Raw genomic sequence first — 17,550 nt, 5'->3', positions numbered from 1 at the left:
CACTCTCGCAAGGTAGGTCTGGGGCCTCAGAGCAGGGCAGGCCCCTCCCCACTCAGGAAGCTTCCATGGAGTGTTGAAGGCTGCAACAGGAACTCTCTACTCCATCCTCCCCCTCAGTGCTGTGGTATTTCTATGTGAATACACACAGCTGCCTGAGGGTTCCTCTGTCTTCAGCTCCTTTCCTTGCCCTCCCTCTCCCCCTCCTTCCATAACACCACTTTCCCAGGCCCCATTTTTGAACACTTGCCAGCTCTGCCAACCCAGCTTCTCTGCTTCCCCTGGTGGCCCCACACCCTCTTCACACCCAGCCCTATCTCCCCTGGGCCCAGCCAAAGCCTGCTGTGCATTGGGCCCTCCATATATCTATGCTAAGCAGATAGATGGATGAGTGACCGAATGAACACACGTCATGGAGCGGTGACAGGAGGAAGGCCCTGGGATATGGACGCGGTGGGATTTGGAGACATATGACGCCCACAGTGTCTCCATTGCACCCCATCTAGTCAATCTCTTTTCATTTCCCTGAAGCACCAGAGCATAGAGTCCCCATGGCCTCACTGAGCCGAGCCCTGCGTGCCGCTGCCGCCTGCCCTCGTAGGAGACCTCCTGCCCGGTGTCTGGGGCTGCAGGCGCTAGCCAGGGAGGCTGGCCCCACGGCTGAGAAGAACGTACCCTACCAACGGACCCTGAAGGAGGAGGCCCAGGACCCATCGGCGGTGCCCCAGGGACCGAGCCAGCCCCTGCCCAGCACAGCCAATGTGGTGGTCATCGGTGGCGGCAGCTTGGGCTGCCAGACCCTGTACCACCTGGCCAAGCTGGGTGTGAGTGGGGCAGTGCTGCTAGAGAGAGAGCGACTGACTTCTGGGACCACCTGGCACACAGCAGGTAGGAGCCAGTGTGCACGCCCAGCTCAGGAAGGAGCAGCCGCAGCCAGGGCCCAGTCAGAGCTGACACCCCGTGCCTGTGGAGGGAACAGAGCTGGAAGGGAAAGGTGTGTGGCCAGGGTGGAAGGCCAGCTGTGGCCGGGATGGTCTAGGGTCAGGGGTGAAGCTGGGTCCACAGGGAGGAAGCTCCAGGCTATTCCAACAGTAGAAACCTCTTCCCCCAGAGAAAGCTGCCAGGGTAGAGGCGGATCCCCTAGGAGTGGAGAATGGATGAGGCTCAGGGTGGGAGTTAGCTGGCATTCTCTAACTAACCAGTGGCACACCCACAGTGTGCCCATCTTCAACCCCTTAGCCAGTGGTGTGCTGGTAAAAGGCTTCTCTGACTCCCACTGTTACCATTTCTGTCATGTGAACATTTCCACCTTGGCTGCTGTCAAGAAGTCAGCGTAAGGGGTCCAGGGAGGTGGCTCAAGCCAGTCAAGTTGCTTGTGGCAAAGTCTGAAGGCCCGGGTTCAATTCCCCATCCACCCACAAAAGTCAATATGAGGCTGGTGAACCTGGCACCAGGGAGGGGTCTGCACTCAGGCCTCAAGAGCTGATTGAATTCAGCCCAGAAAGCACGGCCATCGTGTCTCTTCTTTCCCCTGAGCGCAGCCCCACCCCTCCAGGCCACACCGGCCTTACCTCTGATCTCTCATTCTCAGGCTTGGCTGCTGAGAACAGCCACCTTGAGGAGACCATAGGGTTCTTTGGATGCACTTGTTTTCCAGGTGCCACTATTCATCTGTTCTGGGACCTTGAACTCAAGTGAATTTCACCCATGAAATAACCTCTTTTTATTTTTTTATTTTTTGTAGGGTCTCACTCTAGCTCAGGCTCACGTGGAATTCACTATGTACTCTCAGGGTGGCCATGAACTCATGAAGTAACCTTTTTAAAGCTGGGAACAGGGCTGGAGAGATGGCTCAAAGGTCAAGGTGCTTGCCTGCAAAGCCTAAGGACCAGAGTTCAATTCCCCAGTACCCACGTAAGCCAGATGCCCAAAGTGACGCATGCATCTGGAGTTTGTTTGTAGTGGCTAGAGGCCCTGGGACGCCCATTCTCCCCTCCCTCTCTCTTCCTCATAAATAAATAAATGAAAATAAAGCTGGGCACAAAGGTACATGTTTTGAATCCCAGCACTCTGCAGGTAAAGGCAGGAGGATCAGGAGTTCAAGGTTGTTTGCAGAGGCTAGAGGCCCTGGCACGCCCATTTTCTCTGCCTCCCTCCACCTCTCTCTCTGCCTCTTTCTCTCTCCCAAATAAATAAATAAAAACAAAATATTTTTTAAAAAGGGCCTCTTGAGGTGTGAGGGTTCAGGAGGACATCTTGGGCCAGGCTCAGCACCAGGCCCGGCATACCACAGGCCCTTTTCCTTTGTGTGTGTGTGGAATCTGCACCTTTGTGTGCAGATGCCTGTCCCCTACGCACAAGTCTATGGAGGCCAGAGGAGGACACTGGCTGTCCTCTTACATCGCTCTTCTGCCTTATTTCCCTGAGGCGAGTCTCTCAGTGAACCTGGAGCTCACTGTTTTTTTCCCCCCAAAATATATTTTATTTATTTATTTGAGAGAGAGACAGAGAAAGACACACACACACACACACACACACACACACACACACACACACAGAGAGAGAGAGAGAGAGAGAGACAGAGAGAGAGAGAGGGGGGGGAGAGAGAATGGGTGTGCTAGGGCTTCCTGCCAGTGAACTCCAGATGCATACACCACTTTGCACATCTGGCTTTACATGGGTATTGGAGACTTGAATACTGGCCTTCAGGTTTTGCAAGCCAGCACCTTTCATGACTAAGCCATCTTTCCAGGCCCTCAATGGGCTCCAGTGATCCTTTTGATTCCATCCCCCTTCAGTACTGCGGTTACAGGCATGTGCCCCACATTTTGAGGGGATATTGGGGACCGACCTCCTGGGGTCCTCACTCTTCTTGCAGCAAGCACTTTTGCCCAGAGAACCACGTCCCCAGCCCTCGATTAGCCCTCATTAATGGGAGCCCTTGACATCGACACTTGGAGCAGTGACAAGTTGTTTCCTGCTGCTGCCCACCATTGGGTGGGAGAAGGGGTTACAGAGCTCCCTTCTGTACTGACGGCACCCGCTTCTGAGCCAGGCCTGCTGTGGCAGCTGCGGCCCAGCGACGTGGAAGTGGAGCTCCTGGCGCACACGCGGCGCGTGGTGAGCCGCGACCTGGAGGAGGAGACAGGGCTGCACACGGGCTGGATCCAGAACGGAGGCCTCTTCATCGCATCCAACCGACAGCGTCTAGATGAGTACAAGAGGCTCATGACGGTGGGTGCGCCCCTGGGGGGATGGTGGGTGCCCTCCCTGTGGGAGTGTAGGGGGTGGGGGAGGCTCACAGCGTGGGGATGCCCTCACCGCCCAGTGGAGGAATCCTGACAAGATCAAGGTGGTTGGGCTACCTGCACGGGGAGACTCCGCTACTCTTCCTTCCAAATTCCCTGAGGCTCTCATTGGCTTAGCTCATTCAGATGTCATCCACCCCTTCACTTGATTGGTTGCCTTTAGGCCAATCATATGAAGGGTTGTGGTCCGTTCGTGTCCACAACCTACCCAGGACCACGTTAATTTTTCTTGGGGTAGCTGATCTGACCCCACAAGCCCCATCCATCCTCAGACTCAAAATACCAGGCCATAAGGGTTATTTTTATTCATTTTTTACACAGTAAGCCATTTGTACCAGATACTGGCCTAAGTTCCTTATCAATTACACAACAATACCGTCACTCTATTTCTGGGAGGCTAGCCAGTGTCAGAGCGGGATGGAAGGGGGTGTGGCCGCAGAGCCTGCTTGTGTCCCACCTCTGTGCTCTTATGATGGAGCCCACCTGACGGGTCCCCTGGTTGTAGAGATCCACCAAGGCTTCTTGGGGCAGCAGAGCTGGGGTTGTACCTCTGGAGGGGAGGAATCACTGGGGGGGGGGGGGGTGAGCAGCCTTGGAGACCTGTTTGCCACAGTTAGGTGCTCTCTTTTGGTCCCCATAGTTGGGCAAGGCCTATGGTGTGGAATCCCATGTGCTGAGCCCTGCGGAGACCAAGACTCTGTACCCGCTGATGAACGTGGACGACCTCTATGGGACGCTGTACGTGCCGCAGGATGGTACCATGGACCCTGCGGGCACATGCACCACCCTCACCAGGGCGGCAGCTGCCCGAGGAGCAAAGGTACCCACAGCCCCTACGCTTTCCTATCGATGAACCCTGAGAACAGAGACCAGGCTTAATTTCAGCTGGTTATGTGGCCTCTTAGGCCAGTTAGGGCCTCTCTGTTCAGGGTGGGCTGTGCCTCAGGGCCCTTATTCAACACCAAAACTCCCATCTTCTCCCTTCTCCTCAGGGCCCCACTCTGTTGTGTGAGCAAATCCATCCCGAATCCGTTATGATTTTTATCTTCATTTGCTTCCACCCCCACTGTTAACTGTAGAAAACTTTAAAGACTAACAAAGAAGAAATGAGAATGATTGAGTAGGGACCATGTGGACATTTAGCATGTTTCCCTCCAGATGTTTGTTTTTATGAACATAGATACCTGTACACGTTGTCTGGTGACTTTTTAAAACTGCACTTATGTGTGCCTGTGTGTTCATGTGCATGCATGTGGGTTGTGTGTCCACATACGTGTGTGTGTGTATGGAGGCCAGATGACAACTCTGGGTTTCATCCTTAGTAGCATTATCTACCTCATTTGAGACAGTCTCTCATTGCCTTGGAGCTCAGCAAGTAGCTAGGCTGATTGGTCAATGAGCCCCGGGGATCCACCTCTCACTGCCTCTCCAGCGTTGGGATTACAGGCATCGTGCCACCACTCCCAACATGTTATGTGGCTATTAGGGATCAAACTCAGGCCCTCATGCTTGCCAGGCAAACCCTTTACTGACTGAGCCATCAACCAGCCCTTAGAACTCTTAAAAAGTAAGCAGTAGGCCACAAACATGTCAGGAGGCAGAGTGATGGGTGCTCAGTCAGTAACCTAACACTGCCTAAAAATATTAATGTCAGGGCTGGAGAGATGGCTTAGTGGTTAAGGTGCTTGCCTGTGAAGTCCAAGGACCCAGGTTCAACTCCCCAGGATCCATGTAAGCCAGATGCACATGGTGGCACCTGCGTCCGGAGTTCATTTGCAGAGGCTCAAGGCCATGGTGTGCCCTTTCTCTCCTCTCTCTCTGCCTCTTTCTCTCAAATAAATAAATACAAATTTTAAAATGTTTAAAAATATAGCTACTTCTTGCACATTTCTGAATGAGAGCCCCCTACCATATCCTGTTGGTAGCAAGTTTTCTAGTCAAGAAATGTGATGGATTTTATTTTCTCGTTTTATGGTTTCCATTTCTCCAATCAAATGAGGGGCATGTGATCAGCAATGGTGTCCCTAACAGAAACAGTTACCCTTGGTCCCAACCAGAGGAGAGTTGGTCAGGGATGAGGGTCCAGCCCTCAGGAAGCCCCATGTGATTTTTAGAAACAGTTTCTCCATCCCAGGTCATTGAGAACTGCCCAGTGACTGGCATCCGTGTACGGACAGATGACTTTGGGGTGCGGCGGGTTGTGGCCGTGGAGACAGAGCATGGCTCCATCCAGACGCCCTGTGTGGTCAACTGTGCAGGTGGGAATGGCATTTCTGGTGACTGGAGTGGCCGTGCCGGCTGCCTTCAGCCAGGCCAGGTTCCTTGAATGCAGAGCCTCTCTCTGAGGTGCGGAGCCCTGGTCACGGCAGGCGGGGCTGCCGGGGTGGCCTGTGAACTCTGGGATGGCAGCAGAGCTATGCTTCTGTGTTCTGTCCCCCAGGAGTGTGGGCGAGTGCTGTGGGTCAGATGGCTGGAGTGAAGGTTCCGCTGGTGGCCATGCACCATGCCTATGTTGTCACCGAGCGCATCGAGGGGATCCAGGTAGGTGGCGTCCCCAAGTTCCCTGTAGCAGGAGGGCTAGTAGAGATGTGAGAACTTGGCTCTGAGCCCCCAGCTTGGGCACAGACCAGTGGCATGGTCCTTCTGGGCTCCCTCACTGTCCCGAGCCTCTGCCACCTTCTCTGTGAAAGGAGAATTGCTGGGTGATGTTAGAATTGCATGAGTTGGCACAGGTGGATCTGATGGCGGCCTTCAGGGCCTCCCTTCTTGATGCCCAAACCCTGGCCCAAGCCTGTCCTGTGAGGGACAGTCAGTCTAACCTCATACCATGAGGTGCTTGGGGGCTTCAGGGACCCCTGAATGTTTGCATGCTTCAGCCTCAGGGGATGTGGATTCCTGGGGCTCAGAACTTCTCTGAGCCCTTGGCTGAGGGAGCCAGGACCTGGTGCACCTGTTGGTACCTGGGGCTGGATGCTTCTGGCTCTCTGTGGTTCCTCTCAGCTTTTCTATCCGGTGTTGGTGGCTGGTAGTTTTATGTTTCTTGGTTTCTGTCTCTCTCTTTCTTTTTCCTGGGTTTCATGTAGTACAGGCTGGCTTCAAAGTTACTCTGCAGCCAAGGATGACTTTGAACTTCTGATACTCATTCCTTCACCTTCTGTGTGCTGGGATTACAGGCACACACCACCACACCAGGTTTTGTACTGTGCCGGGGATCGAACCCAGGGCCTTGTGCATGCTAGGCAAGCACTCTACAATCGAGCTACATCCTTTAGCCCCCACACCTTCTGCTTCTCTTGCTTTATCCTTCTTCCTACGTCTACTGTTCCTTCCCTGCATTTATTCATCCCTGTGTTCATTTCCCTTATAGCCATCCTCTACCCAGTTATTTTTCCTTGCTATCTTCCTCCATCAATCCAGTCACTATTCATCTACTTACCCATCCATTTATCTGCCCACCCGTTCTTGCTCATACCCATCCACCCATCCTTCATCCCTTCTCTCTATCCATCTTTCCCTTGCTTACTCCTTCATCATATATCTGCTGATTAATCCCTCTTTCTGACTGTCTTCTGACCCTCGTTAACTCAACACTAACTGGAGAAGAAGCAGGGCTAAGGCAGAGGGAGACCCAATTCTTGCCTTTCGGGAGAGGGGGAGCCTATAGACAAGTCAAGAAGCAAGTTTTGGGGCTGGAGAGATTGCTTAGTGGTTAAGGAACTTACCCGTGAATCCTAAGGACCCAGGTTTGATTCCCCAGTACCCACGTAAGCCAGATGCACAAGGTGACGCATGCATCTGGAGTTTGTTTTCCATGGAAGCCCTGGCACCCCCATTCTCTCTATCTCTCAAATAAATAAGCAAATAAATTTAAAAGAAGCACATTTTCAAGAGGTTGGAAAGGATTCTGGACCAGACAGCACAGGGGCAACTGGGATCCATAACTTGGTGCAGGGCAGTGCCTGTCCCAACATACAGTGGACCAACAACATGTGATTGACTGCCCTCGGGCCACTGTCTGACATCCCTTATTCAGCCTGGAGGACCACTTGATCTTTCTTGGGTTTCCTGGGAGAGGAGGCCACATCTCAGGGCGGGGGGATATGAGGGTAGAGAACGGTCACACACAGCATGGCATTTGGGTCTGAGTGGCATTCTAGAGAGCTGGGCCACGGGCTATGGGATGGAGAGTGTGAAAGACTACTGCCCTTGTTTAGTCCTAGAGCCCAGCAACGAGGGTCCTGGACGCCTGGACCTACTTCTTACTAGGACTCCTTTATCCCCCAGTCTGTATGAGACTGCTTTTCCTCTTGCCACCAGGACAGGCCAAGCCTGGCTATGGCGTGGACTGCTCTCTGTGTGTATGTATTTGTAGCGGAATCCTGGGCGCAGTGGGCTCCTGCCACTAACCCTTGTACCAACTCTCTTCCTGGATGCACAGAACACAACTTCCTTGTGCTGCATTCCACGTGGAAGGAAGAATGCCCACTCTGGCTATTGGTACTCACCTCTCCAACAGTCCTTGGTCTGTCAGAAGAGCCTGTTCCCAAGGTGGCCGCCAGGGGTCGATCTCTGACCACAGTAGACCCCAGTTGAGGCTGAGAGGGTAGGAAGGCTGGCAGAAGCTATGTCCTGGGTGTGGGCAGGTGTGTCTTGGGTCAGGGCTGCAGAGAAAGTGGCCACAGGGCATTTATTGAGCCCAGGACTGGGGACCACCCCTTAGCCTTAATTCCTACTGCTAAACAGTCTCACTTTCCGGGAAGCAGTAGGGCAAGGCCAGTCAGGGTCCTTGTGTGCAAAAGGAAGGGGCCCCCAGCCTCAAAGACCGTGAGGCTGTGCAGGAGAAGCGGGAATCTGGTGCTGTAGGCAGAGTTCCTACGCCCTTCTACTTTTCTACTGGTCATGTGGAGGGCTCTGAGAACTCGGCCCTGCCAGAGGCTGGGGGTGGGAAGTTAGTTGAGTCTTGAGCCTAATCCAGGCCCCCAAGCCTACTGCTGCGTGTTGTCAGAGAATGGGGGTCTCTGTGCCCAAGCAGGTCCTGAAGCTGGAGGCTGGTCCTCCCATCTGTGTCTGCTCAGGAAGCCCCCTGAGCCTGGCAGCCCAGCTCTGCAAGGTGCTGTCTGCCCACAGCATTCAGGTCCAGGCTGCAGGTGAGGGCTCGGGGCTCAGGTGCACATCTTCTGGGGTAGTCAAGGGATCTGTCACCTCCGAGGAGCCATCCTGTCCTGGGTCCTAGCCAGCTCTGTCCTCCTATCACTGGATGGTCTGTGGGTGGTCTCTTCCTCTGGGACATAAGCTGGTCAAGTTCACCTCCATCCTCCATCAGGGCGGCACACAGGGCCAGAGCCCAGGCCCTGGGATTGAAGCCTGACTTCTCCAATCTCTAGCATAGGCGCTTCTGGTTGTTTCTTCGAGTCTGTTTTTATTTCTTCATATATCGTGCATGCACGTGCGCATGCATGTTATGATGTAAACAAATGTATATGCCCATTGAGTGCCCCATGTTCTCGCTTGCAGTGGGGCTTGCTTGTGGCATGGGGCCCTCTCCTGCAGTGGAAGAGGGGTCACTGGGTGTCCTGTCCCATCACTCTTCTGCCCATTCTTTTTTATTTTATTTTATTTATTATTTTTGTTGTTGTTTTGAGGCAGGGTCTCACTCTAGCTCAAACTGACCAGGAAATCACTATGGAGTCTCAGGGTGGCCTCAAACTCACGGCAATCCTCCTACCTCTGCCTCCCGAGTGCTGGGATTAAAGGCGTGCGCCACCACGCCTGGCCCATTCTTTTTTAAAAAAATATTTTATTTATTTGCAAGGAGAGAGAGAGAGAGAGAGAGAAGAGAGAGAGAGAGAGAGAGAGAGACAGAGAATGGGCACGCCAGGGCCTCCTGACACTGCAAATGTGTGCCACTTTGTGCATCTGGCTTTACATGGGAACTGGGGATTTGAACATGGGCCGTCAGGCTTTGCAAGCAGCTCCTTTAACCACTGAGCCATCTCTCCAGCGCATTCCACCCATTCTTACTTGAGCCAGTGTCTTACTGATCCCAGAGCTGGTTGCTTCCTATCTCCCCCCTGGAAGCCTTGGTGATTCTGTGGTCTCTGCTCCTCAAGAGTGGGGATTACAGATGTGTGTGGCTGCACAGCTGTTTCTGGGGGTGCTGGGGACAGAACTTGAGCGGTCACTCAGGCCTTCTCAAGCCCTCATGTGTACACAGGAAGCTCTCATTGCTGCTCAGCCATCTCTCCAGCCCCTCAGTTGCAGCGTGAGTCATCACTGTACCTGTTGCATAGAGTTGTGCAGAGGAACACAGTGACCTAGAGCCTCGCGGGGTACCTGGCCTGTAGCAGGTGCTCTCAGAGTGGCTGTGGTGATAGTGATGATCATGTGACGATGATGATGATGGTCGTGGTGAAGACTAAGGGCTACAGAGTGGTCCACAAGGATGATGCTTCAGAAGGGATCAGACAAGGTGGGAGCAACCAGGCAGACTTCCCAGAGAAGGCAACCAGCAGGATTTGAATTAAATGAAGGGGAACAAGCAAGTCAGGGGGTAGGGACATCTTGGGATCAGGCCAGTTGGGACACCCCAAGCAGGGTGGGGGTCCTACGTGGGGAGAGTAGAGGCATTCCCAAGGGGCATGTAACTGCGGAGCTGAGCACTTGCTGGGTGTTTAGAGCTGTGGGGGTGCACAGGGGACAGGAATATAGGGACACCTATTCTTCTGGGACAGAAGTGTAGACTTCCCTGGCCACCAGAGGTCCCCATGATCCCATACTATGGAGCTCGGGAACTTTGTTTTGTTTTTGGAGCGGTGGTGCCGGTGGTGGTCATGGTATAGCTGGATATATATATATGAGAGAGAGAGAATGGGCACACCAGGGCCTCTAGCCACTGCAAACAAACTCCAGGGGCATGTGCCACCTTGTACATCTGGCTCACATAGGTACTAGGACATTGAACCTGGGTCCTTAGGCTTCACAGGCAAGCACCTTAACCGCTGAGCCATCTTTGCAGCCTGCCATTAATATTTATAAGCAGTGTTAGGTTACTGAGCACCACATCTCAGCTCCCCTTCACAGAGGAGAAGCACTCGGGAGGCGGGGAAGGGGCGGGTCTCTGCCAGGGGGGTCCCTCTCCACTCTCCAGGTCTCTTCCCTGCTCCTGAGTCCTGCGTGCTCATCTCTAGCAGGGCAGGTGGGAGAGGGACAAAGAGAAGGCTCTTCCTTGCCTGGGGAAGCCCAGCGCAGCACAGGGGGCCTCTGCCCACCCTGCAGCTTCTGGGTACCCCGCTGTGTTTACCTGCTGGCTATGTCGTGGATCAGTGTTGCCAATAAGAGGGCTGGGCAAATATCACCAATGCCTGAGCAGCACTGCGCAATTTTTGCATTTCCTGGAATTATTAATAGTTCTATCCCCAGTTGCTCAGAGTTGCTTAAGCATCTTTCAGACGCTCACTGGCCATTTGCTGGTGGTCTTTAGAGAGGTCTCTGCAGATTCCTCTGCAAGTTGCTCATGATTTTTTTCTTTTGAGGTAGGGTCTAGTAGTTCAGGCTGGCCTGGAATTCACTATGTAGTCTCAGGGTGGCCTTGAACTCATGGCAATCCTCCTACCTCTGCCTCCTTAGTGCTTGGATTAAAGGTGTGCGCCACCAAGTCTGGCTGTTTTTCTTTTCTTTTCTTTTTTTTTTTTTGAGGTAGGGTTTCACTCTAGACCAGGCTGACCTGAAATTTACTAAGTAGTCTCAGGCTGGCCTCGAACTCATAGCCATCCTTCTCCTCCGCCTTCCAAATGCTGGGATTAAAGACGTGTGCCACTATGCCGGGCAGTTGCTCATTTTTATTGAATTGTAAGAAGCCTTCTTATTTTCTGGGCACATGTCCTTTGACAGACAAGTGTCTTATAAACACTCTCTCCTGTTCTAGAGGTTTCTCTGTAGAGATCCATGGAGGAAGAGAGATTTTTACCTTTCCTTCTCTTTTCTCACACTGTGGTCTCATCTCTGCAGGGGCCTCTGGTATAATGGTTACTGTGATGCCAGCCGCTGGTCAAGGTTGGCTTCAATCTCCCCTATTTTGTTTCATTTAAAAAAATATTTTTATTAAGCTGAGCATGGTGGTGCATGCCTTTAATCCCAGAACTTGGAAGGCAGAGGTAGGAGGATTGCCATGAGTTCGAGGCCACCCTGAGACTACATAGTGAATTCCAGGTCAGCCTGAGCTAGAGTGAGACCCTACCTCGAAAAACTATATATATATATGTATGTTAAAGAAAGAGAAAGAGAGAATAGGCATGCCAGGGGCTCTGCAAACAAACTCCAGATGCATGTCCAACTTTGTGTATCTGGCTTACATGGGTACTGAGGAATTGAACCTGGGTCCTTAGGCTTCATAGGCAAACATCTTAGTACTAAGCCATCTCTCCAGGCCACCTGCATTCTCTTTCCCTGCTCTTTTGTCTTTGGGAGTCGTACCCTCTCCTTCCCTCACATTTCCCTCCTTCGTTCCTTCTCTCTTCCTCCTCACTACCATATGGGATTTAGGAAGAAGACTCTTGGGCAGCAGAGACCTGCACTCTGTGTGTAACCCAAGGTCCCAGGCCCACTCTGTCCTTGGGTCCTACAAGGAGAAGGTGCCATGGTTTCACCTAGGGCCCATGGCCCCGGTGCAGGTACTGAGCCCACCTCAGGGCATGGGCACCAGTCCTGCCAGGCCTTCCCGACACCCTGGCCTCTATGTCCTACCTTCCAGAACATGCCCAATGTCCGCGATCATGATGCCTCTGTCTACCTCCGCCTGCAAGGGGATGCCTTGTCTGTTGGTGGTTATGAGGCCAACCCAATCTTCTGGGAGAAGGTAAGACCCCAAGGGTCCTGGGTAGAGAAATAGAGGTTCCATAGTCTCACCCAGCTAGATCTTCCAAGAGCCTGGTCCTCATGTACCTGTAGAAGATGGGGGGTGCTGTTGCAGAGCTCCACAGCTAGAGGCTGCATGGCGCAAAGCTGTGACCCCAGAAGGACACAGGAGCGTGCCAGTTCTTGGTGTACCAGCAGCAACACTGAGCCACTCACTGGCCTGTCTCTCTCCTAAGGCTGTGTTGGGGCCTTCTGTGCCTGGTGGTCCCTACATTAGCTTCTGGGAAGGAGTGCAGGCTATAGGGTCACACAGCTCTTCCCATTCACACATTCACAAATGGAATGACTTGATGACTGTTTGGAGCCAAATTGCTGATTTATTTTTCTGGAAAGGGAGGAGGGGGAGATGAAATAAAAGTCCCTGACCCAGGATACTGTAATTTGGAGGGGAGACCCGGGATCCGTAAACAGATAAGTGAGTGAATGTGGCTGGCAACTGTACTGAATATAGTTCGTGGGTGACAGATCACGGGGAGAGACTGGAAGTCAGGGCGAAGGCGCAGGTGGGTTTGGACAGGCGGCTGTCTGGGTTGTTCCAGAGGCCTGTTTGTAGCTTCATCTTGCCCTTCTGAAAGGCTGAAGGAAGGTCTGAGGGTCGTGGGCAGGGGAGTGGCCAGCAGGGCTGGCTTGTGGAGGCTTTGTGGACCAGAGTAGGTCATGGGGAGCCTTGGAGGACCCCAGGGCAGGGGAGATGCCATGTGATTTCAGAGAACGGATTGGAGTAGGGAAACGGGTGTCCAGCTGGAGACCACTGAAACTAGCCAGGGCAGTTAGGTGGGGGCAAGGTTCAGGTGGGTAAGGGTCAGGGTGGGTTTAGAATTCTACCCTCAGAGTTGCTTGACCTAGTGGAAGCCAGCTTCATACCCACCTGTCCAGTGACATGGCCAACAGAACCAGTTCCTGGGCTGCTTCTGCAGGTGTCGGACAAATTCTCCTTTGGCCTCTTTGACCTGGACTGGGACGTTTTCACTCAGCACATTGAAGGCGCCATCAACCGTGTCCCTGTGCTGGAGAAGACGGGGATCAAGTCCACAGTCTGTGGCCCGGGTGAGTGGGGCTGCTGAGGACAGGTGCCCTTGAGTCCCCTTGCTTATTGGTGGCAATGCCCCTCTTGAGGGTAGCCTGTGTGTGCCACAGAGCCCAGACCAAGTCTGAGCTTTCTTGTCACCTGCTTCCTAGCCCTGGGCCTGGCAGGGCTGCTTTGATTCACGACCTCTGCAGGAGAAAGGCCTGACCTAGAAAGGGCTCTGGGTGCACAGCCTATGAGACCCCTGACTCCCCAGCCTGGGCATGTGGAATGGATTTGAGGGATTGTATGATGCCAAGTGGGGACTTGGAGGGCCAAGGCCTTCCCAATGCAGCTCTCACCTGGTATAGCCTCAATTCTGTACCCAGCCCTCACGTTCCTACCCAGGACCCCCCTCAGGCCTCACCCCGTAGTCTTGATAGCCAGCATCCAGTGGGGATAGAGAGCGAGTCCTGGTCAGAGCTCCGTGAGCCTCTGCCTGTGGCTCGGCTCCCGGGTACCCTTCACTCCCGCGAGTTAGCCAGAGAGTAGCCATGGCAAGGTGTTCTAGGCTCTGCTTCAGAGTCGGGATGCGGGGGTCCCGGCCCTGGGTCCTGGTAAGAGGTAATGTCTGGGAAGCAAGAGCACCCATGCTGGTCCAGAAGGCTTGTGTTGATAGCATGAGACTCAGGAGGACCCCCCAGAGAAGTGTGGAGTGGTTCAGTGACCCCTGGACACCCAGGACCTGTGGTATTCATTAATTATGGCATTCGGTCCAAACTCAGACCATGTCTCCTAGCCTGGCAGGGTTGTCCTGAGTGAGGACACAGGGTGGGTGGCTTGGAGGTGCTGTGCTGAGATACAGTGTGCACATGACAGGGCAAAAGATGTGTGGAAGAATCCCAGGAGCATGGCCCTTGCTCCCAGCAGGGTCATCCCTGCATCAGTTCAAGGCCCCCGAGAGTCACGTTCAGAAAGATACAGTTTGCTCAAATGGAAACTATGTCCCAGGCCCTGACAGGTTGATAAGCCCATTGGCATCACAGTGTGCCACTTGGAAAGTGAGCGACAGGGTACCACTCAGCAGGGGTAGCATGGAGCTGAGCAGCTGCAAATCCAGCACAGGCTGGGGCCCGGCTAGCCACCAGCTGTGAGCCCTGTGAACGGAAGGGACATCAGGGAGACAGGAGGCTAAGGCACTGCCATAAGAGAAGGTGGCGTGGCTAGCCAGGTGACAGGAAGGGTCCCAGCCAGAGGAGGCTATGGCCCTCTGGAGGAGTTTCGCCCTCACTGTCTGGGCATGCTTGGTGTCTACATAGCAGCCAGCTTGGTCTAGGTGACTCAAATGAAAGGCTATGGCCCAGGGCACAGCCCCAGGGAGGCAAGTTAGAGCAGGCAGCCTCAGCAGCAAGCAGGCTGAGAGGGCATGATGGGGAACGTGGGTGGGGGGGCTATGACTCACTATCCTACGGGCTGGAATGGGACTCATGGAGAGAAGCAGGAAGAATCCCAGGGGCACGAGTGTCCCCAGTGGCTCTCTCGTTTTAATCAGCCTGGGATTTGTCATTCTCCCACGGAGCCCTATTTTGGGGAGGTGTGTGTATGAGGACAGTCTGTGTCTGGTCTCGTAGCCGGGAGAGCAGGTTCTGGACAAAGCCAACATTTCTCTTTGCCAGACAGGTCAGGCACTGGGGCCTCCAGAGAGAATAGGGACATCTCAGCTGCTGACTTAGGGGAGGCCTGGAGTGGGTGGAACCAAGGCGTGACAGGAACCTCAAGCCCCACCGTCTCCCTTACAGAAGGTCCTATGTTCTCACATCGCTAAACATCTGGGGGAGCCTGGTCCTTGTACCTGTCCTCCTGACCAAAGCCGTTACCTGGCCCCCTCCAAGACTGTCCAGAACGGACTTGTCTTCCTGAGCCTGAACATGACTCCAGTTACCCCTTTTCCAACTGTTTTTGTCCCATCCAGACGGCTGCTCCTGCCTCCACCCTTGCCCTGACAGGACCCCAGAGAGTCCTCGGGACTCCATCTCAGACTTCCTTCCTCTCCACTTGGAGATAGCCAGCATCCACTCTGGTCTCACATAGCACCCTGTCCCCTCTTTGACTTGCTGGGTCAATCGAGCCATGTGTCCCTGAAGACCAGAGACATCTCCATCATGCTCGGGTGCTCTGGCTAGGTTCACCTCATTTTCATGCATTCTCATGCCGCCCTCCCTGCCCACCCAAACACTGAGGTCCCCGACCACAGATTGAGCCAAGTGCAGGACCACCAGGGAATCGCTGGACTCACATCTGTCCTATGTGTACAGTGTGGTGAATTTGGAATTCTGTTGTCCTGGCCTTTCACTCCTCTCTCAGAACCATTTCCTGTTGTCCAACCCACGTTTTGGCACCAGTTTCCAGGGATGGACTCTTCAGTGAAGTCCATCTGAGAGGCCGGTAGCTCAGTGAGTTGGCCCTGCCTCCTGTCCCTCGCCAGAACGGCTTGCCTCTGCCCTCCAAAGTGCCAGCAGCTCACTGTTGTTTGGAAGCTCCCCCCATTCCCTGTGTGTGGGGGCGCTGCTCTCAGCACACACTGCCCACCAAGTAGGTGGGACTCCAGGGAGCAGGATGGGACTTGCTGTGCCCTTTCCCGCAGTGGCTAAGAACAGGGGCTTGCAGCAGGCCAATCCTGGGTGCTTTGTCACTGTTAGAGTGACTACGGTGAGTCAGACTCAAGCGAGGCAATTTTTTCTGTGTGATATGGTGCTGAGCAGGGTCTTGGGGAGTGACTGGCCCCTCAGTAACCCTCAGCCATCTTCGCCATCCTTCTCATGAGACAGCCTCAGTTTTGCTTATTGGAGGGCTGAGCGTCTGTCTCCCTTACTCTCTTGTCAGCTCTGCTGGCAGGGTGGGTGGGGGGTGAGATCTGTCTTTTCCAGAGCTGCCTCCCCGGGCCAAGGACACCAGAGGTAGGCTGCAAATGTTGTAGACCCACTCATAGCCCTGTGGAGTAAGTAATGGAATCTGGACCCTACACACAGGGAAACAGGCTCAGAGAGTCAACGTGCCTTGCTTGAGGTCACACAGGTAGGAAGGGACCACACAGGGACGAATCTAGGATTGTAGCTGCGAAGCGCAGCGTTTTGTTATTATGTCCCAGCGCTGTCCCTTTTCACCGTGCTTCGGTCTCTGAGGCACCCTGGAAGCAGAAGTTATGGTCATTCATTCATCCCACCAGCACGGGCGGAGGAATACTTACGCTTGCCGGGCTCTGCACAAGACCCAGGGACATGGCAGTCAGCAAGGCCCTCGGGTTTCAGTGAGCACGAGTGACATGTCACCAGCAATGACACAGTGGTGCAGTGGTGGGCAGAGGGGAGGCCTCCTGGATCAGCAGGGTGGTAGCAGTGGCTCGGAGATAGAACTGGGCCTTGGGGCATCGCTGCTCAGGCCATAGGCTGGTGGCCCTGGTAGCAGGCGTAACGGGGAGGCTCCCTGGAGAAAGTGCTATTGCTTTGACTCTTGACGATGGGCAGGGTCTGAATTAAAGAGGCACCCGAGGACCCCTGCCCGTCCCAACTGTCCCAAGTGCCCAAGGGAGGGAGGACCTGAAGCCTCCCCTTCCTTGTAGAGTCCTTCACACCTGACCACAAGCCCCTGATGGGAGAGGCACCTGAGCTCCGTGGCTTCTTTCTTGGCTGCGGTTTCAACAGTGCAGGTGAGGGCCGGGGTGGGGGAGATGTGGGGTGGGGAGTGGGGCAACTGTGAGTGATGCCCCACAGTCCTCGGAGCCCCCGGGGGAATGGCCTGGGGGTGTAGAGACAGGCGGCTCATGGAGTGCTGTGTGATGGAGGTGCGCAGGCCCGGGTGCAAGAGCAGGGTCTGGCTGTGGTTGTTTGTGGAGGTGGCGTGGACACAGGGCTGAATGTTGGGGTGGGGGGCGGTCCCCGAGGGACGGACTGCAGCCCTGCGCTTCCGCTCCCGCCAGGCATGATGCTGGGTGGTGGCTGTGGGCAGGAGCTGGCCCACTGGATTGTGCACGGGCGCCCGGAGAAAGACATGTACGGCTACGACATCAGGCAAGTGTGCTTGCCAAAGCTGGAGGGCAAGGCCGGTGGCACCAGGGTTGGCCGGGCTGGGTGGAGGGTGAGGGCGGCTTCAGGAGAAGCCTTCCCTGCAATTCCAACAGCACCTGGGGGTGAGGAGCAGCAAGGGAGGAAGGGAAGAAGGCAGGGACGGGGGAGCAGCGGTGCTGAGGCCACCTGGGTCTGGCAATCCACACCCTCTGTGGTTTCCGGGGTCTCTCTTTTCTCCTCTCTCATGTGTATGTGTGTACAC

General features: G+C 54.3%; 1 protein-coding gene across 2 annotated transcripts in view; it reads left to right on the top strand.

The window, feature by feature from the left end:
* Nucleotides 1–17,550, top strand: part of Sardh (sarcosine dehydrogenase) — a 68,851-nt gene that overhangs the window by 2,346 nt on the left and 48,955 nt on the right. For both annotated transcript variants that reach the window (XM_045160052.1, XM_004654061.2), the window contains 9 exons: nucleotides 529–885; nucleotides 3,053–3,231; nucleotides 3,946–4,125; nucleotides 5,440–5,563; nucleotides 5,746–5,846; nucleotides 12,055–12,159; nucleotides 13,136–13,265; nucleotides 16,844–16,930; nucleotides 17,201–17,291. In XM_045160052.1, the coding sequence (XP_045015987.1) occupies nucleotides 549–885; nucleotides 3,053–3,231; nucleotides 3,946–4,125; nucleotides 5,440–5,563; nucleotides 5,746–5,846; nucleotides 12,055–12,159; nucleotides 13,136–13,265; nucleotides 16,844–16,930; nucleotides 17,201–17,291 (1,334 nt within the window). In that variant the 5' untranslated portion in view covers nucleotides 529–548. The remainder of the gene's footprint in view (nucleotides 1–528; nucleotides 886–3,052; nucleotides 3,232–3,945; nucleotides 4,126–5,439; nucleotides 5,564–5,745; nucleotides 5,847–12,054; nucleotides 12,160–13,135; nucleotides 13,266–16,843; nucleotides 16,931–17,200; nucleotides 17,292–17,550) is intronic.

This window comes from Jaculus jaculus, chromosome 1, assembly GCF_020740685.1.
Source record: "Jaculus jaculus isolate mJacJac1 chromosome 1, mJacJac1.mat.Y.cur, whole genome shotgun sequence".
NCBI classification, from domain to species: domain Eukaryota; kingdom Metazoa; phylum Chordata; class Mammalia; order Rodentia; family Dipodidae; genus Jaculus; species Jaculus jaculus.
The sequence above is the reverse complement of the archived record's forward strand: the minus strand, read 5'-3'. Positions and strand labels throughout refer to the sequence as shown.